The 24,589-nt window shown below is 46.5% G+C and overlaps 3 protein-coding genes across 5 annotated transcripts in view; 1 reads left to right on the forward strand and 2 right to left on the reverse strand.

The window, feature by feature from the left end:
• ARHGAP9 (Rho GTPase activating protein 9) overlaps positions 1-89 on the reverse strand; it is a 14,823-nt gene extending 14,734 nt beyond the window's left edge. Inside the window, exon 1 of the mRNA XM_008577395.1 lies at positions 26-89. Within this exon, the coding sequence (XP_008575617.1) occupies positions 26-62 (37 nt within the window). The 5' untranslated portion in view covers positions 63-89. The remainder of the gene's footprint in view (positions 1-25) is intronic.
• MARS (methionyl-tRNA synthetase) overlaps positions 1-18,152 on the forward strand; it is a 19,175-nt gene extending 1,023 nt beyond the window's left edge. Inside the window, exons 2-22 of one of the 2 annotated variants that reach the window (XM_008577393.1) lie at positions 613-703; positions 865-943; positions 1,021-1,155; positions 1,614-1,689; positions 1,932-2,104; positions 2,285-2,391; positions 5,688-5,804; positions 5,952-6,155; positions 6,938-7,139; positions 9,284-9,358; positions 13,797-13,967; positions 14,102-14,197; positions 14,553-14,670; positions 15,065-15,278; positions 16,153-16,284; positions 16,384-16,488; positions 16,577-16,763; positions 17,422-17,493; positions 17,638-17,661; positions 17,750-17,842; positions 17,935-18,152. In XM_008577393.1, the coding sequence (XP_008575615.1) occupies positions 613-703; positions 865-943; positions 1,021-1,155; positions 1,614-1,689; positions 1,932-2,104; positions 2,285-2,391; positions 5,688-5,804; positions 5,952-6,155; positions 6,938-7,139; positions 9,284-9,358; positions 13,797-13,967; positions 14,102-14,197; positions 14,553-14,670; positions 15,065-15,278; positions 16,153-16,284; positions 16,384-16,488; positions 16,577-16,763; positions 17,422-17,493; positions 17,638-17,661; positions 17,750-17,842; positions 17,935-18,081 (2,618 nt within the window). In that variant the 3' untranslated portion in view covers positions 18,082-18,152. The remainder of the gene's footprint in view (positions 1-612; positions 704-864; positions 944-1,020; positions 1,156-1,613; positions 1,690-1,931; positions 2,105-2,284; positions 2,392-5,687; positions 5,805-5,951; positions 6,156-6,937; positions 7,140-9,283; positions 9,359-13,796; positions 13,968-14,101; positions 14,198-14,552; positions 14,671-15,064; positions 15,279-16,152; positions 16,285-16,383; positions 16,489-16,576; positions 16,764-17,421; positions 17,494-17,637; positions 17,662-17,749; positions 17,843-17,934) is intronic. The other variant, XM_008577394.1, reaches the window with a different exon arrangement.
• DDIT3 (DNA-damage-inducible transcript 3) lies at positions 18,093-22,524 on the reverse strand. 2 transcript variants are annotated; one of them, XM_008577391.1, is made up of 4 exons: positions 22,215-22,524; positions 19,732-19,776; positions 18,771-18,927; positions 18,093-18,680 (listed from the first exon to the last, which is right to left on the reverse strand). In XM_008577391.1, the coding sequence occupies exons 3-4, from the start codon at positions 18,906-18,908 to the stop codon at positions 18,312-18,314; spliced, it is 507 nt and encodes a 168-aa protein (XP_008575613.1). In that variant the 5' UTR covers positions 18,909-18,927; positions 19,732-19,776; positions 22,215-22,524; the 3' UTR covers positions 18,093-18,311. The 2 variants fall into 2 exon arrangements, with proteins under 2 accessions (XP_008575613.1, XP_008575614.1); XM_008577392.1 differs by lacking the exon at positions 22,215-22,524 and having other exon boundaries at positions 19,732-20,355.
• Positions 22,525-24,589: the final 2,065 nt, after the last annotated feature.

Consider the following 24,589-nt stretch of genomic DNA (forward strand, 5'->3'; position numbering starts at 1 on the left):
TCCCCCCCCCCTCCATTATGTTTACCTCTTCTCATTCCCAGCCGACTGTTTAGGTCACTCATAACCGGTTGTCATTCCTCTCAGTTCTCTTAATTTTGTTTTTCCACTGAGACCTCAGATCACTCTCAAGATAATCTAGTTACTTTTAATTGTTCCACTTCTAGGCTGCAGCATTATCCTGATACCACCACCTCCTCTCTGCAATCCCCATCTGTTGTTTCCAGCTGTCAGTCTCAGCTGAACACTTGCTGGCCTCTCCAGCTCATTCTAGACCCACCCCCTTTCAGTGATCCTATCCTGAAACTTATAGGTTGAGAGTGCCCGTCTTTCTCCCCCCCCCCCCCCTTTTTTTTTTTTTAAAGATGACCGGTAAGGGGATCTTAACCCTTGACTTGGTGTTGTCAGCACCACACTCACCCAGTGAGTGAACCGGCCATCCCTATATGGGATCCGAACCCGGGGCCTTGCTGTTATCAGCACCACACTCTCCCGAGTGAGCCACGGGCCGGCCCCTTTCTTCCCCTTTTCTCTGAACAATGTGAGGTTGTCCTAAGTTGACAAAGCATTTCTTTTGTTTCCCTGTTTTTCACCCATTTTCCTTTCCTGCATCAGAGTGCGTGGTCCCATTCCTGACCTGGCCTAAGGTCCCTGTCTTGCAACTGGATAATGGCAACTACCTCTTCTCCACTAGTGCAATCTGCCGGTCAGTATTGGTCCTTGGTATGGGGAGGTAGCTGAATCAAAGCAGTCTTTACTGTCCTTTGTGTGGCCTTATTTGCAACCACTGATTCACTGAGGGGTGAGAACTGGGCTAGACAAATGGGCCCCTCTAATTCCACCTTCTGTTGGTCTCTCCCTGGGCAGATACTTCTTTCTGTTATCTGGCTGGGAACAAGATGACCTTACCAACCAGTGGCTGGAATGGGAAGCAACAGAGCTGCAGGTGGGACTAAGGCATTAGGGATGGCAGGAAGGCTCCTGCTCTGCATGGTCATCCTCACCCTATCCCTTCCATTTTAGCCTGCTTTGTCTGCTGCCCTGTACTATTTAGTGGTTCAAGGCAAGAAGGGGGAAGATGTTCTTGGTCCAGTCCGGAGAGCCCTGATTCACATTGACCACAGCTTGAGTCGTCAGAACTGTCCTTTCCTGGGCGGAGTGAGTTGGGTGTTGACATGGGGATTGGGGAAGGCTTATGGAGTAAGGATTAAGAGGGAAGACTGTATTCAGAATGTTCAAATCCCAACACCATCACTTACTAGCAGTGTAATCTTGATAAATCACTTAAACTCTCTAATCCTCCATTTTTTTCGTTATGGAGTAAGGATTAAGAGGGAAGACTGTATTCAGAATGTTCAAATCCCAACACCGTCACTTACTAGCAGTGTAATCTTGATAAATCACTTAAACTCTCTAATCCTCCATTTTTTTCGTCTGTGAAATGGGAATAATAGTCATACCTACCTCACTAAGTTATTTCGAGCAATAAGTGAGATAAAGTGCTTAACACAATCCTTGATACGTAGTAAGTGCTCAGTAAGCATTAGATATTATTATTACCACTGGAAAGAAACTGTGTCATCTGTGTGCCTTTCTCTCTTTTTTCCCCAACAAAGGAGACAGAATCTCTAGCTGATATTGTTTTGTGGGGAGCTCTATACCCATTACTTCAAGACTCAGCCTATCTCCCTGGTAAGAACTGTACACCCAGCCCCAACCCCAGGAGCTTGGTGTAGAGGTTACAGAATGGGCAGTAGAATATTGAGGACTCACTTTAAGGTGGAGCTTGACAGGGCAACTCTAGCAGAAGATGGCTGAGGGAACTGGGGAAAGCAACTGGAAAAACCTCAGAAAGAATGGGAGGTGGTCCACTCCTGCCTGCCCAATCCAGGTTCTTATGCTTGCTAATTCCCTCTTTTCTACCATGCCCACAGAGGAGCTGGGTGCACTGTGCAGCTGGTTCCAGACACTGAGTACCCAGGAGCCATGTCAGCGAGCTGCAGAGACTGTGCTGAAACAGCACAGTGTCCTGGCTCTCCGGCCTTACCTCCAAAAACAGCCCCAGCCTAGCACCCCTGAAGAAAGGGCTGTCAGCAATGAGCCTGAGGTTTGGAACAGTGCAGAGTATCCTCAAAGAGCCTTGGGGCCTGAGGTGGGAGGTGGCTAGGAGATGGATTTTGGGCCTGGACTAGACTCTAACCTTTTCAGTTGTTGGAGAGCAAGGAGATAGTTTCTTTACCCTGTGGGACTCCCTCACCTGGTAAGGGATTCTATCCACTCTTCATAGGAGGAGGACCTGGCTACCCTGTCTGAGGAGGAGATTGCCATGGCTGTAACTGCTTGGGAGAAGGGCCTGGGAAGCTTGCCCCCACTTCGGCCTCAGCAGAATCCAGTGTGAGTAGGCACAAATGTGTGGGGCTTGGTTTTGTAAGTGAAAGTTGTTTTTGTTTTTTTTTTTCCCTCATGGCTGGCCAGTACAGGGATCCAAACTCTTGGCCTTGGTGTTATAACACTGTGCTCTAATCAACTGAGCTAAGCAGCCAGCCCATGTAAGTGAAAATTGTTGATAGAGTCAGTATGTGCCTGCCAGGTCCCCTTTGCTGGCCTCACTTTAATTTCATTCTCTCCTTTTTGTTCTCACGCCTCTTCTTGTTTTTTAAAAATTCTTATCATTTTGGATGTTCTCCACCTGTCCCGTATGCATCCATGTTTTCAGCTACTTTTTACCCACTGATAGCAGCTAAGTCTGTTTTTCCAGTCCAGATCTCTAGTCTGAGCTCCAGACATATTTGTCAGACTACCTCCTAGATTTGTCCACCTCCACGGGCATCTCAAGTTCAACATGTTCAAAACCAAACCTGTTATCTTCCCTGCCAGCTGCCATTTTTCTCTCTCTCTTTAATTCACCTGTCTTAGTTGAACACCCCCACCTTCCACCAAGAAATCCAAGCCAGAAATCTTGGTGTCATCTAAACTCTTCCTTTTCCCCCTGCTGTATCATTTATTCTTTCTTTCTTTCTTTTTTTTTTTTTTCTGGTGCCTGGCTGGTACATGGATTTGAACCCTTGATCTTGGTATTATAACACCTCTTTCTTTTTTTTTTGTCTTTTTCGTGACCAGTAAGGGGATCGCAACCCTTGGTGTGGTGTCGCCCGCACTGCGCTCATCCAGTGAGCGCACCAGCCAGTCCTATATAGGATCGGAGCCCGCGGCGGGAGCGTCACTGCGCTCACAGCGCCGCTGCGCTCTCAGCGCCGCACTCTCCCGAGTGTGCCACGGGCCGGCCCTATAACACCTCTTTCTAACCAGCTGAGCTAACCAGCCAGCTCCAGTATCATTTATTCTATTACCAAGTCATTGATTCTAACTCCCAAGTAGAATGCATCCCTCCTCTTCTCTATTCTCACTGCTACCACTTCTAATACCTCTGTTTCTTCCCTGCCACCCTGTACTCCACACTGCACATATTATCATCTCACCATCCTTTTCAGAATTCTGCAGAGGATCTGTGTGTACTTCATAAGACCCTTCGTGATCCTGCTTCTGCCTGCATGCTCAGCAGCATATTTTGTCACTCTCCTGCTACACTAACATAATATTCACATATACACAGATTTTTTTCCATCGAAATGAAATTATTTATAGTTCTGAACATGTCATTCAACAAAGATTTGAGTATTCACTCCTTGTCAGGCCCTGTATGCTAGGAGCTAGGTATACAGAGGGGAACAAAACAGACAGGACCTCTGCTGTCTTGGAACTTTGAGTGAATCTAGCAGGATAAACAGGTATTTTTAAAACTGTCACACAAATTTATAATTATAAATTTTGATAAGTCCAATGAAGGAAAAGAACAGGATGTTATGACAGAGAATGTTAGAGGAGACTAATTTAGGAGACTAAACATCTTTTTTTTTTTTTTGTCTTTTTGTCTTTTTCCGTGTCCGGCAACGGATCGCAACCCTCAGTGTTGCCCCCGTACCGGACCGGGGACCGGCAACGGGATCGCAACCCTTGGCGCTGCTCCCGCGCCTCGCTCAGCCAGTGAGCGGGAACCGGTCTGTATGTGGGATCCGAACCCTCGGGCGGGAGCGCCGTCGCGCTTCCCAAGCGGCGCACTACCCAGTGCGCCACCGGGCCGGCCCTAAACATCTTTTAATTAGATTTTTCCATGAACTTTTGGAAGTACTCTCGTGTAATAGAATGTAACTCTCTTGAGGGCAGTATGCAGGGCATACTCACCTATGTATCCACCACGGTAGTAAGCACACTCATAATGAGAGAGAAGTGACAGGGTGACATGAAAGGAAAATTACAGAATGTGGTACGAAGTGGTTAGGGGCTTGGGACACAGGAGAGACTGTGTGGGAGGCCAGTTGTCAGCAAAGGAAGGTTTTCCTGAAGGAGCTGATTTCTAAACTGGATTTCAAGGAAAATTATGGTATTTAGTTATAGGAAGAAAGGCCAATGAATGCAGGAGAAATTAATGAGATCTTTTATGAGGAAATAAGCTGTAAAATGTTCCAGAAAGTAGATGGACCATCTAACTGTGGTATATAGCAGCCTCTGGGAAGAAGGGGAGAGGTTAATGTGAGGGAATCAGGTAGCCGGTGGTTATAGGATGAGAATGGTTGGAAAGATGACAGGAGCCTTAGTGAGGTGTCAGTGCTAAGAGGGGGTTGATACAACATGTATGCAGCTGAGCTGGCAAGGGTGATGACATGTGAAAAAGAATACTGACTTGAGTGACTTCAGACAGCTAAGTTTGTCTATAGGTTTTAAATGCCAATAGTCTCCTCCTCCACTTATGTGTTAGCCTGTGAGTGGCATGACTACGAATGATCCTGGGAAATTGGAGAGGAGAGGGTGGCTATGAAGGCAGTAGCTGCTACCTGCTGGTTTAGTTAGGAAACTCATGAGGACAGGACAGGCGTAGGTTAGGGAGAGAAGAGTCAAGGGGTATAAAAGGACTTGGTAAGACTTGTATGTGGGGTGACAAGCTGTAAGGATTTTAGGTAGTGACTAGAGGTAATATTAACATAGCACCTGGGACGAACGGGAGAGGTCAGTGCTGGAAAAGTGTTCTTGGGAGTAGTGAGAGTGATAATGAATTGGACAGAGCCTAGGGAGAGTTTTATCAGTACCTGGGAAGTTTGAGCTTAAAAATGAACTAATGGGAAAGGAGCAGTCACAATAGTAAAAGGGACAGAGATCAGTATTGGAATGAAGCTCTTTAATAGCAGTAGGTGAGGCTTGCTCATTGCAGGCAGGGACCTGTACTCACAACTGTAGGGGATCTTATGATACTTGGGGAGCTTATGGTCCTGTGGGTTCATGTGAGGAAAGATTTCCAATGTATAAACTGCTGACAGAACAAATCTGTGTCTGGCTGTCCTATGTACTTTTTTTTTTTTTACTTCCGGTGGCTGGCCGGTACAGGGATTAAACCCTAGATCTTGGTTTTATGAACTGCTGACAGAACAAATCTGTGTCTGGCTGTCCTATGTACTTTTTTTTTTTTACTTCCGGTGGCTGGCCGGTACAGGGATTAAACCCTAGATCTTGGTTTTATACGTATCACACTCCAACTCCAACCAGTTGAGCTGACTGGCTAGCCCTTTGTGCATGTTTGGTTCCTCTTGGCCCTCGCATCTCCCCCATGTACTGTTCTCTTCTTCCTTCCTTACCAGGTTGCCTGTGGTGGGGGAAAGGAATATTCTCATCACCAGTGCCCTCCCTTATGTCAACAACGTCCCCCACCTTGGAAACATCATTGGTTGTGTGCTCAGTGCTGATGTCTTTGCCAGGTAGAGCCAGCTGCTGGGGGAAAGACCTTCCGAAGGAGGGGTGGGCCCCAGGGGAATAGGATCCCTTAAGGATGGGTGCTGGAGGGATCCTGGGGACGACGGAGTGACTGAGGCAGGGTGACCCCATGATCACATATTCCCCTCCAGGTTTGCTCGCCTCCGCCAGTGGAACATCCTCTACCTGTGTGGGACAGATGAATATGGTACAGCAACAGAGACTAAAGCTATGGAGGAGGGTCTAACCCCCCAAGAGATCTGCGACAAGTACCATGTCATACATGCTGACATTTACCGCTGGTTTAACATCTCGTTTGATTTTTTTGGTCGCACCACCACTCCACAGCAGACCAAGTAGGTTTCCTCTAATAAGGCAGAAATGGGGGTTGAAGGCTGGGGCTAGAGGCACTGAAAATATCTTAGAGACAGAAGGAACCAGAGTGGCTCTCTAGGCACTCCTCCCAAACTTAAGATCTGAATATTGCCCTGAAATTTATCCCAGGCAGTTTTCTGGGCATTACTGAGGGGAGTCAGTGCAGTGGAGAAGACTGATCAAGACCTGATAGAGCAGCCAAGGGAGAGAAGAGATAGGACTTAGGCTCATGGGAAACATCTGCCTTCCCTCTAGTGCCTCCCTTCCTCCCTGGCTGCTACAGAGTCTTAAGATTTCACTCCCACTCCTATGTGCATTTATAACAATTAGTATACTCATTCAGCTTTAATATTCAGCTTTAAAAAACTCTGCCTAGTAGACAAGCTGCCAGATGATAGCGCTGTGTAGTTTAGCACTTGGACTGATTTTAATTTTTAGGACACATTAAAGAACAAAGTCCTATCCTTTTGGAGATTTTTGTTAATGAAGGATATAAAACAAACAAGTGTGTATTCAGCAAAAGTAAATTCTAAAGTGTTGAGGGAGGAGATTGTGTGGGCAGTTGGGGAGTATGTGTGAGGGGTCAGGGTTCATCCAGTAAAACCCTATAAAGATGAATAGATGGCTTTTGCATTGAGAGGCCTCTGCCTGATTTCTTTGGTCTTAGACTGAATGAGCTTGGGTCCCTGGTTGAGGTGACAGTTGGGAGATGTGTACCACTGTCTCTGACTGTCCTTTCCCTACTCCTTGCTTACCTCACCAGAATCACCCAGGACATCTTCCAGCGGTTGCTGGCACGAGGTTTTGTGCTGCAAGATACTGTGGAGCAATTGCGGTGTGAGCGCTGTGCCCGCTTTCTGGCTGACCGCTTTGTGGAGGGTGTGTGTCCCTTTTGTGGCTTTGAAGAGGCCCGGGGTGACCAGTGTGACAAGTGTGGCAAGCTCATCAATGCCATTGAGCTCAAGGTGAGAGGAGGATCTCATGTGAGCCTGGGAGGAGATAATTTTTATTCAAGGGACTCCCAGTCTCATCCCATTCAGGATTTTAATTTTAGCATACAAGACCTTTTACCAGTGGCCCTTTCTGCCCCATCTTAACAACTTGTTGTTCAGTTCATTTGAAAAATATGTATTAAGCATTTACTATGTGTTTAGCACTGTGCTAGGAAATAAAAGTTGAGTTTATTCTTCCTGACCTTTGCTCCTGCTTCAGACTACCTAATCTACATTTGTTTAGATCCTTTTCTCTTCCATAAATACCTTCATGACTTCTTGTTCATGTTTATTTATTTGTTTATCTATTCATTAATTTATTTGACAAACATTTTTTTCTATCTTTATAATAGGCCAGTTACAGTCAGGGGGCGTTGAGGATATAGCAGTGAACAAGACACTTTTATCTAATGTGGGGAGGATACCAACACTAAACTATGAAATAATATAATGATAGAATAAAGTTCCAGGAAGATGTGATGTGATTTCTGGGGGAAGATTTAAGTTAAGTGGTATGGGAGGGTTGATCAGAGAAGGCCTTTCAATTGAGAGTTTAACTGAAGAATGAGAAGGAGCAAGCCAGACGATGGGGTTAAGAGTGTTCCGAGCAGAAGGACTAGGAAATGCAAAGGCCCTGAGGCAGCAAAGAACTGAAAAGGCAGAATTGATATATATATATTTTTTCTTTGCAGCTGGCCAGTACGAGGATCCGAACCTGTGATCATGGGGTCATAAGGCTGCGCTCTAACCAACTGAGCTAACTGGCCAGCCCTGAAAAGGCAGAATTGAAAAGCCTAGTGTAGTTGTAGCATAGTGAATGAGAAGGACGGTAGGTTGAGATGAGATCAGAGATGTAGGCAGGAGCCACATCACCAGGGCCTAGTAAGCCATTGTGGAAGTTTAGATTTTGTTCTTTTTTTTTTTTTAAAAGATGACCGGTAAGGGGTTTCTTAACCCTTGCCTTGGTGTTGTCAGCACCACGCTCACCCAGTGAGCTAACCAGCCATCCCTATATGGGATCCGAACCCGTGGCCTTGGTGTTATCAGCACCACACTCTCCCGAGTGAGCCAAGGGCCAGCCCCTAGATTTTGTTCTAATTGAATGGCAAGCTACTCTGGAAAACGGATGGGAGGGAAGCAAGAGAGCAAGTTGGGAGAAGGATTTGGAAGCTAGAATCCAGAAATGGAATGATGGCGGTTTGGACTAGATTAGTAGCAGTAGAAATGGGAAAAAAAAAAAAAGAAGGATTTAAGATATATTTTGGAGGTAGACTCTATAGAGTAGGATAGACTGGAATTTGGAGTAGTCGAGAAAGAGATGACTTGAAAGTTTTTGGCTTGAGCAGCTTGGGTAGGTGGTAGTACCATTTATGACCATGGGCAAGATCAAGAGAAGAATGGGCTTTCAGGTAGAATTTAGTGATACTGTTTGGGTTTGTTAAGCTGGAGATGCCTGTTAGACATCCAAGTGGAGATGTTAGGTAGGCAGTTGGATATAGGAATGTGGAGTTGAGAGAGAGGTCCTGAGAAAGTTATATTTTCTCACCTTCAAAAACCCAGATCAGAACTCACTTGGAAACTTTCATTGATTAACCCCATCTGTTTACTCCTTTAGCCATCACCCTTAGGTGTTTATATAGTCAATTTGTACCACACAGATGAGTATTCTTGACATTTTGCTTTATAAAAGTCTGTTCCTGTTTCTTATTCATGACATCTCTCCCTAAATTGATTGTAACTTCCTCAAGGAGAAGGACTGTGTGTCTTCTCATTTGTTGCTCCTTCCTTCTCTCACACAGCTAAGTACAGTGCAGCGCTCTGTACCTAGCTTGTGCGCAGCAAATGTTTTTTCCTACTCTGGAGTGATAGCACAGAGACATGAAACTCTGAGGAACAAATGTTGTTATGCTGTGCAGACTTGAGTCTCCAAGTTCAGAGAAGGCCAAGTAGTTGATGAGTTGATTAGGTGTGAACGTGAAGCTAACTAAGCTAGATGGCACATTTAGGAGCTCATCCCTCTGTGCCCCTCCCCTTGCCAGGCAGCTCTCCCTGGCCTGCAGTCCTGATTCTGATTGTCCCACCCTGGGTCACCCCTTCTTTGGAATTTCCCTTCACAGAAGCCTCGGTGCAAAGTGTGCCAATCATGCCCTGTGGTAAAATCCTCTCGGCACCTGTTCCTGGACCTGCCTAAGGTAAGTAGGTTTTTCTCTCTTGTCTTTAGGAGGCTTCTTCTGCCCCCTCTGCCTCAGCCACAAATACTGATAACAGATTCTCTTAAATGTTCATAATTTCTGTTAAAAACTGTAGAGGTTATAGTAAAGAGATGAAACAGATTAAAGGGCACAGTGTGAAAGTCCCAAGCTCATCAGGTCACAAGCCCACTTGCCAGAGGTGTTTACTACTGCTCATTTTCTTTTGAGTCTATTCAGAAATGTTGGATGCATATAAAAGTATTTTTACGTCTTTTTGTTTTCTTTTGTTTTTCTTTGTGGCTAGTTACTACAGGGATACAAACCCATGACTTTAGTGTTACAAGGCTGTGCTCTAACCAACTGAACTAACTAGCCAGCCCTGGTCTCTTTGTTTTTTTTAATACAGATTAGATCATGGCATTCATGCTCTTCTGAAACCTGTTTTCTTTTACTTTGTAATGTGCCTTGACCAATTTTCCATATTAGTGATCTTTCTCCTTTTTTTTTTTCTTTTCTTTTTAAATTTTTTATTTGGAAATAATTTCAAGCTCACAAAAAAGTTGCAGGAATAAACCTGGTAGAACAAAGAACCCCATATTCTTTACCCAGAAGAACTTCAGGTACCCATTACCCAGATTCAGTTAATATTTTGTTCCATTTGTTTTAGCATATTCTCCCTTCCTTTCTCTTTGTCGTCCTCCCTCCTCCCCCTCCTACACACACACACACACACACACACACACACACACACACACACACACACACACACTTTATTCCTAAATACTTCAGTGTGTATTTTCTAAGAATTAAGACACTTTCTTTCATAACCACATATATTACTCCGTTTGTGTTACTATAGCGGAAATACTTGAGACTGGGTAATTTATGAAGAACAGAGGTTTATTTGGCTTACGATTCTGAGACAACTGCATCTGGCACAGGCCTCAGGCTGCTTCTACTGGTGGAAAGTGGCAGGCAGCCGGCGGGTACATGTAGATCACATGGTGAGAAGAAGCAAGAGAGAGAGAGGGGAGGTGCCAGTGTCTTTTAAACAACCAGCTTTCATGGGAACTAATAGAGCGAGATCTCACTCAGGACCCCAACCCACCAGAGAGAGCATTAATCCATTCATGAGGGGTCTGCCCCCATGACTCAAACAGCTTCCAGCACTGCCACATTGGGGATCAGATTTCCACATGAGTTTTGGTGGGGACAACACATCCAGACTTTATCACCACAGTAAACAACTTCAGGAAACTTAACATTGATATATTTGTCTGATCTATCATCTATATTTCAGTTTTGTCAATTATCTCAATAATATTTTTAAAGCATTATTTTTCCTTTAGTACAAGATCTAGCTCAAAATCTTATATTCCATTTAGTTTTTACGTGTGTTTAGTTTCCTTTGATCTGAAGTAGTTCGTCAGCTTTTGTCTTTTATGACATTAACATTTTTAAGAAGGCAGGCCCTGACCTCCTTTTTATTTTTTTAATTTTTTTTGTCTTTTTGTCTTTTTTCCGTGTCCGGCAACGGATCGCAACCCTCAGTGTTGCCCCCGTACCGGATCGGGGACCGGCAACGGGATCGCAAGCCTCGGTGTTGCTCCCGTGCCTCGCTCAGCCAGTGAGCGGGATTCCCGGTCTGTATGTGGGATCCGAACCCTCGGACGGGAGCGCCGCCGCGCTTCCCAAGCGGCNTTCCTGGTCTGTATGTGGGATCCGAACCCTCGGACGGGAGCGCCGCCGCGCTTCCCAAGTGGCACACTATCCAGTGCGCCACCGGGCCGGCCCCTGACCTCCTTTTTAAAATAGAGTATTTCTCATTTTGGATTTATTGGGTCTTCCTCATGATTTGATTTAGGTTATGCACCTTTAGTTGGAATACTGCATAAACGATATTGTGTCCTCTCCAGAGGTACATGGTAGCTATCTGTCGCCTCATTGGTGATGTTAATTTTGTTTAGCCAAGGTGTTATTCAGTTTCTCCACTGTATAATTAATGTTTTCTGCTTTGCAACTTATAAGCAGTCTGTGGGAATACACTTTAAGACCATGCAAATACTTTGTTCTTCGTGAACAAAATTTTTCCTCTTAGTTTGGCATCCACTGATCATTCTTACCTGAACCAATATTTATTATTCTGATTTTCCAACTCTACTACTCCCCTCCACATTTACTCTTCTCTCTCATTCATTTATTTAATTATATATTAGCAGCGTAGACTCATAGATTCCTATTTTTTTCAATGGTTTACAATTCATTCCTGTCCTAAGTTATTTTCACGCTCAAATTGTCCCTTATTTGGCCAATGGGAGCCTCTTCAAGATGGCTTTTCTGCTTTTGAGATCTTCCACCATTTTTAAAGCACTTCCTTAATTTCTGTTAATTTCTTGTTAATATAACAAGATACTCTAGGTTCATCCTGTTTCACCAGGAATCAACCGCGTCTCCACAAAGCCCTGGTTCCTTTTACTAGGATACAGTATTAGAGAACAAAATCTAGGTGGTAGGTTGCTTATCTTCCTTCCTCCACAGTAGGTACCCTGGCTCCCAGCAAGCATCAGCATATTTACATTTACTCATTTGCTCATTCCTACAACAATTTAAGAATTGCTTCACACATACCTCTACCAAAAAACCAAACCTACTAAGAAGAGTTAGGATTGGTTGGCAGTCCTGATCCCTCCCCTAGACTGAGTATATAGTCAAATAATGTGTTCAAAATTTACTTGGATTAGTTTTTCCCCACATCAGTGTGGTTATATTACTGAAATAAGTTAATATACTGTATATTCTCTTTTACATTTTGCTTTTTTTACTTAACAGTATGTTTTGGAAATCACTCCATATTAGTTCATAGAGATCATTCTCATTTGTTTGTTTGCTTATTTGTCTATTTTGTTTGGCAGCTGGCCAGTACAGGGATAGAACCCAGGACCTTGGTGTTATCTGCATCATGCTCTAACCAATTGAGCTAACCAGCCAGCCCCCTGTTTATTTTTTACAGCTCCATAGTACTCCATTCTGTATGGGTACTACAGTTTATTTAACCAATGTTAAATGTTTCCTATGTTTAACATTTAGGTGGCTTGCAGTATTTTGCAATTACATATAATATGTATTTTGCATTGTTGGAAGTATATCTTCAGGATAAATTCCTTAAATGTGATCACTTACTGTGTCAAGGGTAAATGCATATGTAGTTTTTTGCTAAATTTTCCTCAGAGTGTTGTTTTGCATTCCCACCAGCAGTGTGTTAGTGCCTGTTTCCCCATAGCTCCACCAATAGAATGTATTGTCAGGCTTCAGAAGCTTGTCCCATTCTTTTATTAACAGCGTATGGTATTTATGTGGATGACTCCCATAAACCATTCCTTCAAAAAGATTTATCTTTGTTTTTCTGCTTATAAAAGTGATATAAGCTTGTTTTTAAAATTTCAGGTAGAAATGTATGGTAAAAAGTAGTTCCCCATAATCCCACCTGAGAATAAGCAATAATATTTTCCTTCAAAGTTTTTTTCTGGCCTTATATTAATCTGTATGTTAATTTTGTTTTTATAATAGAATTATATATTATTTTGCAGTTTGCTTTATTTAATTATTGTGTATCTTGGAGATCTTTCTCATCAATTCATATAGGTCTGCCTTATTTTTAATAGCCTTGTAAATATTTCATTGTATCGATACATCGTATTTCTTTAAACTTGTTGGAACCATGGGAGTTACAGATGGTCCCTGACTTAACAATGGTTCAACTTAGGATTTTTCCACTTTATGGTGGTTCAACTTTATGATGGTTTGAAAGAGACGTATATTCAGTATGCTCAACTGCCCTCAACTGACGATGGGGATACATAACCCCATCGTCAGTTGAGGAGCATCTGTAGTTTCAATTTTTTGCTGTCATGAACAGTACGTTTCTTTCTTTCTTTTTTTTTTTTTGACGGCTGGTCAGTATGGGGATCCAAACTCATGACCTTGGGGTTATTAGGCTGTGCTCCAACCAATTTAACTAGTTGGCCAGCCCCATGAACAGTATGTTTTTTTATGTACACATCTCTACACTCTTGTGTGAATATTTCTTTTTTTTTTTTTTTTTGACTGGTAAGGGGATCTTACCCCTTGACTTGGTGTTGTCAGCACCACACTCTCCGAAGTGAGCGAACCAGCCATGCCTATATGGGATCTGAACCCATGGCCTTGGTGTTATCAGCACTACACTCTCCTGGGTGAGCCACGAGCCGGCCCTTGTGTGAATATTTCTGTTAAATAAATTTCTGTTGAATAAATTCCTAGAAGTGGAATTGCTGTGTCAAAGTCATGAGTCTTTTAAATATTGCCAAACTGTACTCTAAAAAGGTTATATGTATTTATCCTTATATTAACCATGTATGAGACTGTCCTAAGTCAACCCTCTGTCTCTCTGCCATTTCAGCTGGAAAAGAGACTGCAGGAGTGGTTGGGGAAGACATTGTCTGGAAGTGACTGGACCCCCAATGCCCGGTTTATCATTCGTTCTTGGCTTCGGGATGGCCTCAAGCCACGCTGCATTACCCGAGACCTCAAATGGGGAACCCCTGTACCCTTAGAAGGTTTTGAGGACAAGGTAATTTCATATCTCAAATTATTTAGCCTTGGGGTTGAGACCTTGGGCTAGCAGAATAGGTATTGATTATGTCTTGTTTCGATTTGAGACTTTGCGTTGTTCCCCACCATGTTTCCCTCTTCCTGATCTTCCAGGTATTTTATGTCTGGTTTGATGCCACTATTGGCTACCTGTCCATAACAGCCAACTACACAGACCAGTGGGAGAGATGGTGGAAGAACCCAGAGCAAGTGAGCAATTCTTGGTTATCCTGTCTGTGGGTAGTGTGTGTGTGTGTGGGGGGGGGGGGGGGTGTGGGGGGGGGGGGGGGGGGGGGGGGGGGGGGGGGGGGGGGGGGGGGGGGGGGGGGGGGGGGGGGGGGGGGGGGGGGGGGGGGGGGGGGGGGGGGGGGGGGGGGGGGGGGGGGGGGGGGGGGGGGGGGGGGGGGGGGGGGGGGGGGGGGGGGGGGGGGGGGGGGGGGGGGGGGGGGGGGGGGGGGGGGGGGGGGGGGGGGGGGGGGGTTGTGGTTAGAGTTGGATAGTTGGATATCTGGTCTTTCTTGGGCCTTTGAAGATCTCAGGAGATCTCTCAACTGTATTCCCCTAGGTAGAGCTATATCAGTTCATGGCCAAAGACAATGTTCCCTTCCATGGCTTGGTTTTTCCTTGTTCAGCCCTAGGGGCTGAAGACAACTATACCTTGGTCAGCCACATCATTGCTACTGGTAGGTACTCTGGAAGACTGCAGATGGGGTGTTCCAAGGGAACGAGGGCTGAGGCAGTACTTGGAAGAAGATCCTGGAGAAATACTATGTCTTGATTTAGGAGTTGAGATGAAATAGGAGATAATTAAAACATGAGAATTCAGCCCAGAGAAAGGAAACAAGAACCTGAAGAAAGCAAGAGTCCAAAGCTAAAATTTTGTAGCTGGTATAAGCAAAGAGAAGAAAAGGCCAGAATGGATATGAAGGGACCCCCAGGTTCTGTGTGAGGTAGCTACTCAAGGAGAAATGTTGCTGAACATCCATAGTTGAGGTTGATGGTGAGGAAAGAAGTTAGTGGGTCAGAGGGGAAGGTTGTGGTTTGAGTACATGGTTCTCATTCTCCTTTTCTGTCCAGAATACCTGAATTATGAGGACGGGAAATTCTCTAAGAGTCGGGGTGTGGGAGTGTTTGGGGACATGGCCCAGGACACAGGGATCCCTGCTGACATCTGGCGCTTCTATCTGCTGTACATTCGGCCTGAGGGTCAGGACAGTGCCTTCTCCTGGACAGATATGCTTCTCAAGAATAATTCTGAGCTGCTTAACAACCTGGGCAACTTCATTAACAGGTGGGACTTGGTGAGGGGTCAGAGTCAGCAGATGGACTGGTGTGGGGCCAGTTCTCCCTCAGGAGATAGGAATGTGGAGAGAACTAGGAAATGGGTAGGAGGCTGGGCGGGATGGGAAGGACTGTGGAAAGTTGATTTTTATCAATTGAGATCTGCTCCTAGTACATGGTAGGCTATGTATGCTTAAGGGAACAGTTAGCTGTGGAGATGATTTAGCAAAGTGAATTTTTGCATATTGTTTTGTTATTAATGTTCTTTGTAGAATTGATGATGTATTCTGTCCTAGCAAAAAAGTTCACTTGCAGACCACTGAAAAGTTTGGCTGAAGAAAGGGGTTACCTTGGTGTAGGGGTATGAGGCTTCTGTTGTACTCTTCAGAGTTTTTGTTACTTTAGGCTCTCATTCTATATTAATAGTCCCTATCTCAGCCATTCTGCAACCAAAGAAATATCCTCCATGGCTTTAGGATCTAAAGAAATAGCCTCCATGGCTTATGTTCACTCTCTGAGCCCTGGGCCTTTAGCTCAGTCCTGCTTACCCACCCTTTCAGGTTTGGTCATTAACCACATTTAACAGATAGCCCTTACTAGAGTATTTGTTTTAGCAATTAACACATAATTATATTTCAACTTGATCATTCTGAGTATTGACTTCTTAAAAACAAAACATTCTTTATGTGCAGAGTCATATTCTTAGGGGAGAGAAAGAATGAAGAATTAAAGTGTTAATCTTTGCCTTCTTATCTGAGGAAGCCAGGAAGTGTCAGTTCTGGGCAAGAATCCTGAAAGAATGTAGAGTTGTGAAATCAGATTTCTATAAGGAGACTAGGCAATAACTCCTTTTTCACCTCCTCTCTTTCCCTACCCCCATCAAGAGCTGGGATGTTTGTGTCTAAGTTTTTTGGGGGCTATGTGCCTGAGATGGTGCTTACCCCTGATGATCAGCGCCTGCTAGCTCATGTCACCCTGGAGCTCCAGCACTATCACCAGCTGCTCGAGAAGGTTCGGTAAGTACCCTACACCTGTGTCTCATCTCCTGGCATACAGAGAGCCCAATACTGGTCCCTGTAGTATCTTACATCTTGGCCTGTCTCCTCCCTTCCCAGAATCCGGGATGCCTTACGCAGTATCCTCACCATATCTCGACATGGCAACCAATACATTCAGGTGAATGAGCCCTGGAAGCGGATTAAAGGCAGTGAGGCTGATAGGTAGGTAAGGGAGTAGGATTGGCTACAGGAATAAAGTGGCTGGTAGGCTGTGTCCTGGAGGTCTTGACTGATATTTCTTCTTCCCCAGGCAGCGGGCAGGCACAGTGACAGGTTTGGCAGTGAATATAGCTGCCTTGCTGTCCGTCATGCTGCAGCCTTACATGCCTACGGTTAGCGCCACCATTCAGGCCCAACTACAGCTCCCACTTCCAGCCTGCAATATCCTGCCCACAAACTTCCTGTGTACCTTACCAGCAGGACACCAGATTGGCACAGTAGGTATTTGAGAGTTGGCAGAGCCACCCTCTCTTAAAACTCATATTTTCAGTAACTCTTTTCTAATCTCTCTCTCTGACTTTACTTTGGGCATGGCACTCTTACAGCTTTTATCTAAACCTTTTTGCCACTCCTCCCTGCTCCGCACTTAGGCTTGTTTCTGATATGAAGTTGTTGGAATTGGTTCACAAGTCCAATTATTATCTGTATATCCTCATTATTCCTCATGTCAGAACCCAGTACCTGGCACATAAAATGAACTGGTATAGATGTTTGAAGAAACACCACAATCACCTTGTCTCCATAATGCTAGCAGGCAGTGGGCAGGAAGAATACAGGGTAGCCATTTCCTTTCACATGAGATGAGAAAATACTCATACATCCCTAAACTTCTGGATCAGCCTAACATCATTAAATAGCTTAAATAATCTTTGACCGTATCCATACTTTGAGCTTCTATACCAAATGCTAGTGCTTTTTCTGAATTCTTTCCTGAAAACAGCAGGTATTTGCTCAGTGTTATGCTCACATTTCTTCTAAAACATTAGAAGAAATTAGGATTCCCAAATGTCAGAAATTGGGGCTGGAGAGGCTCTTTGTATAGTCTGGTAGAGTTTATTCCTTGTCAGTGAATGATTCTGAAATTTTTTTTCACAGGTCAGTCCCTTGTTCCAAAAATTGGAAAATGACCTGATTGAAAGTTTGAGGCAGCGCTTTGGAGGAGGCCAGGTGAGAAAGCTAGACTGTGCTCTCACCCTGCAACAGCCACAGTGTCGCCTCCATAGTTTCCCTAAGTAGTCCTCACTCATCACTCTTTCCATCTCTTGGCCCTGCTGCTGCTTCCTCACTTATAGTTTTTCTTTCCTGTCTTAGCTAGAAGAGTCCTTGGAGTTAAAGGTAATCACTTTCCCCCTGAGATGTTATATAAAACTGGAGGTTGGGGGATATTTATGGTAGCTGGTGATAACTCTGTGTTCTTCTCCAGGCAAAAGCGTCTCCCAAACCAGCAGTTGTAGAGACTGTTACAACAGCTGGGTCACAGAAGATACAAGTGCTGATGGATGAAGTGACCAAACAGGTATGAAGCTTAAGTCCTGTGGGAGACTGGAAAAAAGCTGAATAGGTCCTTTCCTGGTCTCACTATTATTGTCCCCACCCTCCTTCTCTTAGGGCAACATTGTCCGAGAACTGAAAGCACAAAAGGCAGACAAGAACCAGGTTGCTGCGGAGGTAGCTAAACTCTTGGATCTAAAGAAACAGTTGGCTCTAGCTGAGGGGAAACCCCTTGAAACCTCTAAAGGCAAGAAGAAAAAGTGAAAGAACTTGGCTCATAGAAAGTCACTTTAATGGATGTGGACAGTAATAAATAAATGTACAATGTCTATGTACAAGCTGAGACCCTTTCCTTTTGTCTACCCCAAGCCTTCCCCCTACTGAATATGTGGGGTTGAGGGTCACATCACTGGCACTGGTGAGAAGGTGGACAGTAGCCACTTCTGGGAAAGGTTGGTCGTGGCCTGAGTGGGGGAGTGATGGTCCCAAATTGTTCATGCTTGGTGCAGATTAACCATTCGGTCAATCAGAGCTCGGCGAGTCGCCTCTACTTCCCTGGTCAGGCGCTCGATTTCCTGCTTGAGCCGTTCATTCTCTTCAGCTAGCTGTGCCACTTTCCTTTCATTCTCCTGTTCTTTCTCCTTCATGCGTTGCTTTCCAGCCCGGGCTGGGGACTGACCACTCTGTTTCCTTTTTCTGGTTCTTCCTTGGTCTTCCTCCTCTTCCTCCTGAGCCAGGGAACTCCGACTAGAATCAGGTGAGTGAGGGCTCTGGGAGGTGCTTGTAACCTCTGCTGGTCCTGGCTCTTCAGTCAGCCAAGCCAGACAGGCAGGGTCAAGAGTGGTGAAGGTTTTTGATTCTTCCTTCAAGAAAATGAGGAAAGGGAAGAGTAAATATTAGGTGAGAAGTGAAAGATAACACCCCCCTCCCAGCTTTAGGCCTAGCATTCTCACCTCTTCGTTTCTAGGGGGTGAGACATAGGCACTCCCATTTTCATCTGAGGACAGGACCTCTTGCAGATCCTCATACCAGGCTTCCAGCTCCCAGCTGGACAGTGTCCCAAAAGAAAAAGGCAATGACTCAGCTGCCATCTCTGCAGTTGGATCAGGTCTGGAAAAGGATATAGTCAGGATAATGGGGAGTGGGTGGAACAAGCTCCACATAGCGAACAGTCTATACAATTGGTTGGCACACTGGTCTGCTGCCTGTTTTTGTAGATAAAGTTTTAGTGGAACACAGACATACTGACTTATTTACATATTGTTTATGGCTACTGTCATGCTACTATGGCAGGGCAGAGATAAACCATCATGATAGATTATCTGGCCCATGGAAATTAAACAACCTCTAGTTTACATGAGGATACTTCAAAAAGTTCACAGAAAGACTCTTAATATCTTTTAATTCTATCTTTACCTGAACTTTTTTTTTTTGGTCGCTGGCTGGTACAGGGATCTGAGTTCCACAAATTTTTTGAAGTACCCTCATACTAATATTTCCTCCTTGCTTTTTGCATAGGACTTGAAGAAGCAAAGTGCCCAGATATACATTCTTGTGGGATCCTAGTAAAAGTTCTTACCACTCTTGGGAACTCCATTGGTAGATTGTAGGGGCAACTGCCAGGCCATTTGTGCTACTTTCTCCTGTGTGGGGATCTTGGGCAAATAGTCTTGGTGGGAACTGAAGATTGGCAAGACAAACCAACTGTCTTGGGTGGGGCTGACTTTGATTTGGTCACCTTGTTAAGGGCAGGCCATGAGGATAGATGTGGCCTGACAGCAAAGCCTTGCTCAGATTCAAACACTCCTCTTCCACCTTCTCTAGCTTTTTTCATAATTTCTTAGGGTCCCAGTAAAAGGACCTTAAGCAGCATCTCTTGGGACTTGGTTTTGGGAAAGGGTTGGTTAGGTTTACCTTTCAGGTGTGATGATGTATGAAGATACACTTCCTTCTGGAACACTGTGAGGAATAAACATATATGTTAGCTATTTTTGGAAGGGGGAGAGGCAGTTTCTTCTACTTTCATCTCCAGCCTCTTACTGGTCCTTCATTACTGCCAGTCTTGTGGAGTGTGAATGGTTAATGGTCCCTGCAGCTATTTCCAAGGACATAAGAGAGTCTGACTTCCTTTTTCAGTTGCTGACATTTGTAGTTCCTGATTACATAATCGCAAAGTCATGGCTAACTCAACTTTCTCTAAATTCAAGGCAGACCTCAAATGTGCCAGAGTAAGGACTAAACTACAGGGAAGCAAACAAATCAAGTGCATTTTCTTAAGTCCACTGCCACAGTGACATCTTCCCAATGTACACTTTCAGTCTGGACCTCTCCTGGGACCTCTAATTCTGCTGTCTACTGCCTACTTGCCATCTGCCTTTGGATGTCTAGTAGACATCTCAGACCATGTCCAAAGACAAACTCCATATCCAAAGATCTTCCCCTTCCAAAGTTGTCCCCATCTCAGTAAATGGCAACTCTAGTTGCTGAAGCCAAAAACCTTGGTATCATCCTTGATTCCTCTCCTCTCTCACTCTGCAATCCGATTCAAAACACTAGAAAATTTTCTTAACACATTCTTTGAAAATACACAGAATCTAAACACTTCACATCCATTCTATTTTCAATCTAGATCAATTTACCATCACTTCTTCCCTGGATTATTGCAGAAGCCCCCTGACTGTAGGTCTCATTTCTGTTCTTGCCACCCCTCCACGAGTCTATTCACAATACAGCAGCCAGAGGGAGCCTTTTATTTTTATTTATTTATTTATTTATTTCCCCCATATAAAAGATGACCGGTAAGGGGATCTTAACCCTTGACTTGGTGTTGTCAGCACCACACTCCCGAGTGAGCCACGGGCCGGCCCAGAGTGAGCCTTTTAAAACATAAGTCAGGTCATTCTTCTGCTCAAAACTCTTCAATAACTTCCTATTTCATGCATATTAAAGGCTAATACCCTCAAAATGGCTTACAAGGCCCTTTACAATCAGCTCACTTAGCTCTTTTCCTGCCCCTGATTTTTTATCGACCACTCTCCCTCTTGCTGATTCTAGTCCAGCCCACTGGCCTGTTCCCTAAAGATACCAGGCATGCTCTCATCTTAGGGCCTCTGCTCTGGCTGACGCTTCTCCTTAAAAGCTTTTCCTTCCACGTATCTGCATGGCTTACTGCCTTGCCTCCTTCAGGTCTTTCATTTAAATGTCACCTCAGTGAAGTAATTCCTGACCACCCAAAGTAAAACTAACCCCCACCCTGAACATTCTCCATTCCTTTTTCTGCTTTAGTTTTCTCCATGGGACTTACATTTTCTTTACTGTATGCCTCGCACTGAAATGTAAGCTTTGTGAGAGCAGGGATTTTTTTTCTCTTGTTCAGGATATACTCTGGGCCCCAAACTGGCTTGGCACATACTAGGTGCTCATTAAGTATTTGTTAGGAATGAATGGATAAATTCCTCCCAATCTTTCTTATAGGGAAGGGAGGACTAAGCCCAGAGGCAGAGAAGCAGCTACCTATCCCTGGGGACTGGAGATGCAATATCAGCCTGAATGTTTCTCTTCAGGGCTGTCTTCCCTTGGGAACCCTCCATTGCCTTCCAGTGTGTGGGACACTGCTTTCATCAGCAGTGGAGCCCCAGATCAGAGGGCTGCAGAGCCAAGCAGGGGGCTGGCCTGATGCAATGGTTACACAGAGATTAGTTAGGAAACAGGACAGGTGAAAGAAGCAGGGGCCAGTCCCAGGAGAAGGACAGTACACCGGGGAGACTCCAAATGGCTTCCCACACTTAAGAGATCCAGGCTGCTCTCTTGTGCGGGAGTTCCAGAGACCTCTGGGGGAAAGGGAAAACCCATCTCCACTCCCTGTCCATTAGCACCCCTCCTCCCAAAGGCTGGTGTCAGTCTCGTCAAGGTTCTCTCATTAGTGGGGGTCCTGGAGCCTCAGCTACCGAAATGGCCATGCTGGCCCTCGAGGCATTGCGCCTGAGACAGGATTGGGGGTGGGGTAGAGGGAATGCCTGAGCCACAGTCACCAAAATCTTCCCGGAACGGGGGTGTGTCCTGCTGCTCCGCCTCCCAATGGACAGGCCTTACAAGGTGGCCTGAAGTCGGCAACGGGCAGAATGAATTTCCTGAGGGCAGCCAGGGTCCCTTCGCTCAGCAGCACAGAGCTGGGCCCATGCTCCGGGCAGGGATGGGGTAACGCTATCGTCCGAAGGAAGAGGTCTGTAGACACCACTGCTGAATAAGAATTTTCCCCATCCCTCCCTCGGACGGTCCCTAACTTCATTGTGGAAGGAGTGGGGCTACATCCGAAAGAGCAGACGCCCCAACTTTGAGGGGACAACCGATGTTCGCAAAGACGGGAGGGTAAAGGGTCGACGGGAGTCAGTACTCGCCTCTCTCCTCAGGTTCCGGCTCTGATTTTGGCTCTGTCGCTGCCACCCGCTCATCTTCAACATGGTATGCTCTATGCCTTAGACTCAAGTCTCTGACCTCTGGAGCGCTCAGCGGTGATCATTTACCAAGGCCTTGCCCTCCTCCAGGGCGGGATCCAGGAGCCTACCAATTGGAAAACGGCACGCCGGCATTGGCCCCGCCCCATCGCTCACATCCACCACTCAGAAGCCCGGCGGCACTGTCCCCATCGCTCCCTCCCGCATGGGGGTCGACGCCGTGTTGGACCCGGAAGTGGCTTTGGGTCACGAGGCTTCGCAGAGGAGGTGGGTGAGTCATGCGCGCGCGCGGAGGGGAGTGTGGCTGGGGGAGGGGAGGAAAGGGGGGCGGGGATGATGCAATGTTTGGCAACCGGTGTCTGCGCGCGCACGCGCAGGGGGACAACGAGGGTAGTGGGAGGTGTGGGAGGTGTGGGAGGTGTGGGAGGTGTGGGAGGTGTGGGAGGTGTGGGAGGTGTGGGAGGTGTGGGAGGTGTGGGAGGTGTGGGAGGTGTGGGAGGTGTGGGAGGTGTGGGAGGTGTGGGAGGTGTGGGAGGTGTGGGAGGTGTGGGAGGTGTGGGAGGTGTGGGAGGTGTGGGAGGTGTGGGAGGTGTGGGAGGTGTGGGAGGTGTGGGAGGTGTGGGAGGTGTGGGAGGTGTGGGAGGTGTGGGAGGTGTGGGAGGTGTGGGAGGTGTGGGAGGTGTGGGAGGTGTGGGAGGTGTGGGAGGTGTGGGAGGTGTGGGAGGTGTGGGAGGTGTGGGAGGTGGGGGAGAGGAGAGAGGGCGGGCGCCAGCTCCTGGCACCCAACTGCCCCAACGGCTATCAACCGTGGCTGACACTGGGCTGCTGTATGGAGCCTCTCTGTAGCTTGTCTCCTCCAGGAGCTGCTGTCCCGCTCACCTAGCATTTGCCCCCGTTTTACCTCCTTCATAAGGAACTCCCGCTTTCCTTGGCCCCTCCCAGCTAAGGGACACATAGGCCTTTTGAACCTCCCTCCTTTGAAAGTTTGCGTCTTAAAGGTCTCTTCTTTTAGCTCCTTAACTCCCCATAAAAGGGGCCGAGATACTGGAATCCTCTTGGTAGTCATTTTAGCTTCTCTTGGAAGAGCAGCCTTGACTTTTATCTTCTTGTTTTTGATAAGCCCTCAGCATGCCAGAATTCATGCCCAGTGGAGACCAAGACCCTCCCTTCTCACTGTACCAGACAGCGAGTCCTTGGAGTCCCTGCTGTGAGGAGCTGGGCGCAGGCCGTCTGCTCCTAGGTGTTTGGGGTCGAGACCTCCAGTAGAGCCTTGTTGCCTCGGGTGTGTGCGTGCTTTGAGCCCGCGACTGCCCTGGACTGGGTTGTCAAGAGCCCAGATTCTGGCCTCAGCTATCCCTCACTTACCCTACGGTTCTTGTTTGTACATGAAAGATAACGAGTTGTGAAGGTAAAATGAGAGAGCTATGAACTTGGAGGTAACTTAAACAAAAGTAAAAAGCACTATGCAAAACGCAAAGTGTTTTTCTTGTGCCATGAAAACACAGGCCATGGGCCGGCCCCGTGGCTCACTCAGGAGAGGGCGACGCTGGCAGCGCCGAGGCCGCGGGTTCGGATCCTATATAGGGATGGCCAGTGCGCTCACTGGCTGAGCATGGTGCGGACGACACCGTGCGGAGGGTTGTGATCCCCTTACCGGTCAAAAAACCCCCCCCAAAACCCCACAGGCCATGTGGTGGCTTGGTTACATATCCTGTCATACCCTCATGTGGGTAGCCAGAGTTTAGGCAGAAGCTGTCAAAAGGCCGGTTGTGACTCGACGGTGTGGAAGTGACAGGTCCTTGGCCAGGCTGTTTGTTGTTGCTTCAGACTGGGCGTGGGGGTGGCTTGGACCAGATGGTCCCTCCCAGCCTAAAGACAGACTAGGTTGTCAGTGACAGGCAGAGGTCATGTGACTTGACAGGCCGAGGTCTTGTTGTGACATGTTGACCTGGGGAGGCGGGTCAAGTCCCGGCGCACTACCCGGCAAGCCTTTGGGGCGGGGCAGGGCAAGTTGTGACTTTCATCTTTTGGGGCTGGCCCCTCCCCGACCTGGCATTCCTGGCTCCCCCAACAGATTGTGGCTTTGGAAGGGGCCCCTCCCCAGGGAGGGTTGGGATTGGCCACCAGTGGCCTGGGAAGAGGAGCAGATCCTTCCGCGGAGAGCGGGGGGGCCGCGGGGGGTGTTTGTTCTCCTGGGGATTAATGGGGGGTTGTGGGGGAGGGGTATGCGCGCTCCCGCATGCGCACTGCGGCCCCTCCTGTTGGCTCGTCGCTGTCCGCTGGGCGGGGGCCCGACCCCGCCCCTCTCCCGTCCGGGC

The sequence above is a fragment of the Galeopterus variegatus genome, unplaced genomic scaffold (assembly GCF_000696425.1).
Source record: "Galeopterus variegatus unplaced genomic scaffold, G_variegatus-3.0.2 Scaffold1505, whole genome shotgun sequence".
Taxonomy (NCBI): domain Eukaryota; kingdom Metazoa; phylum Chordata; class Mammalia; order Dermoptera; family Cynocephalidae; genus Galeopterus; species Galeopterus variegatus.

Bases quoted from the DNA above. Each gene is read 5' to 3' on its own strand.
- DDIT3 (XM_008577392.1), bottom strand. From the start codon at position 19,793: ATGTTTATTCCTCACAGTGTTCCAGAAGGAAGTGTATCTTCATACATC. The intron at 18,928-19,731 runs GTAAACCTAACC...ATCCTTTTCCAG, and splicing joins TACATCATCACACCTGAAAG to ACCTGATCCAACTGCAGAGA. The intron at 18,681-18,770 runs GTGAGAATGCTA...ATTTTCTTGAAG, and splicing joins CACCCCCTAGAAACGAAGAG to GAAGAATCAAAAACCTTCAC.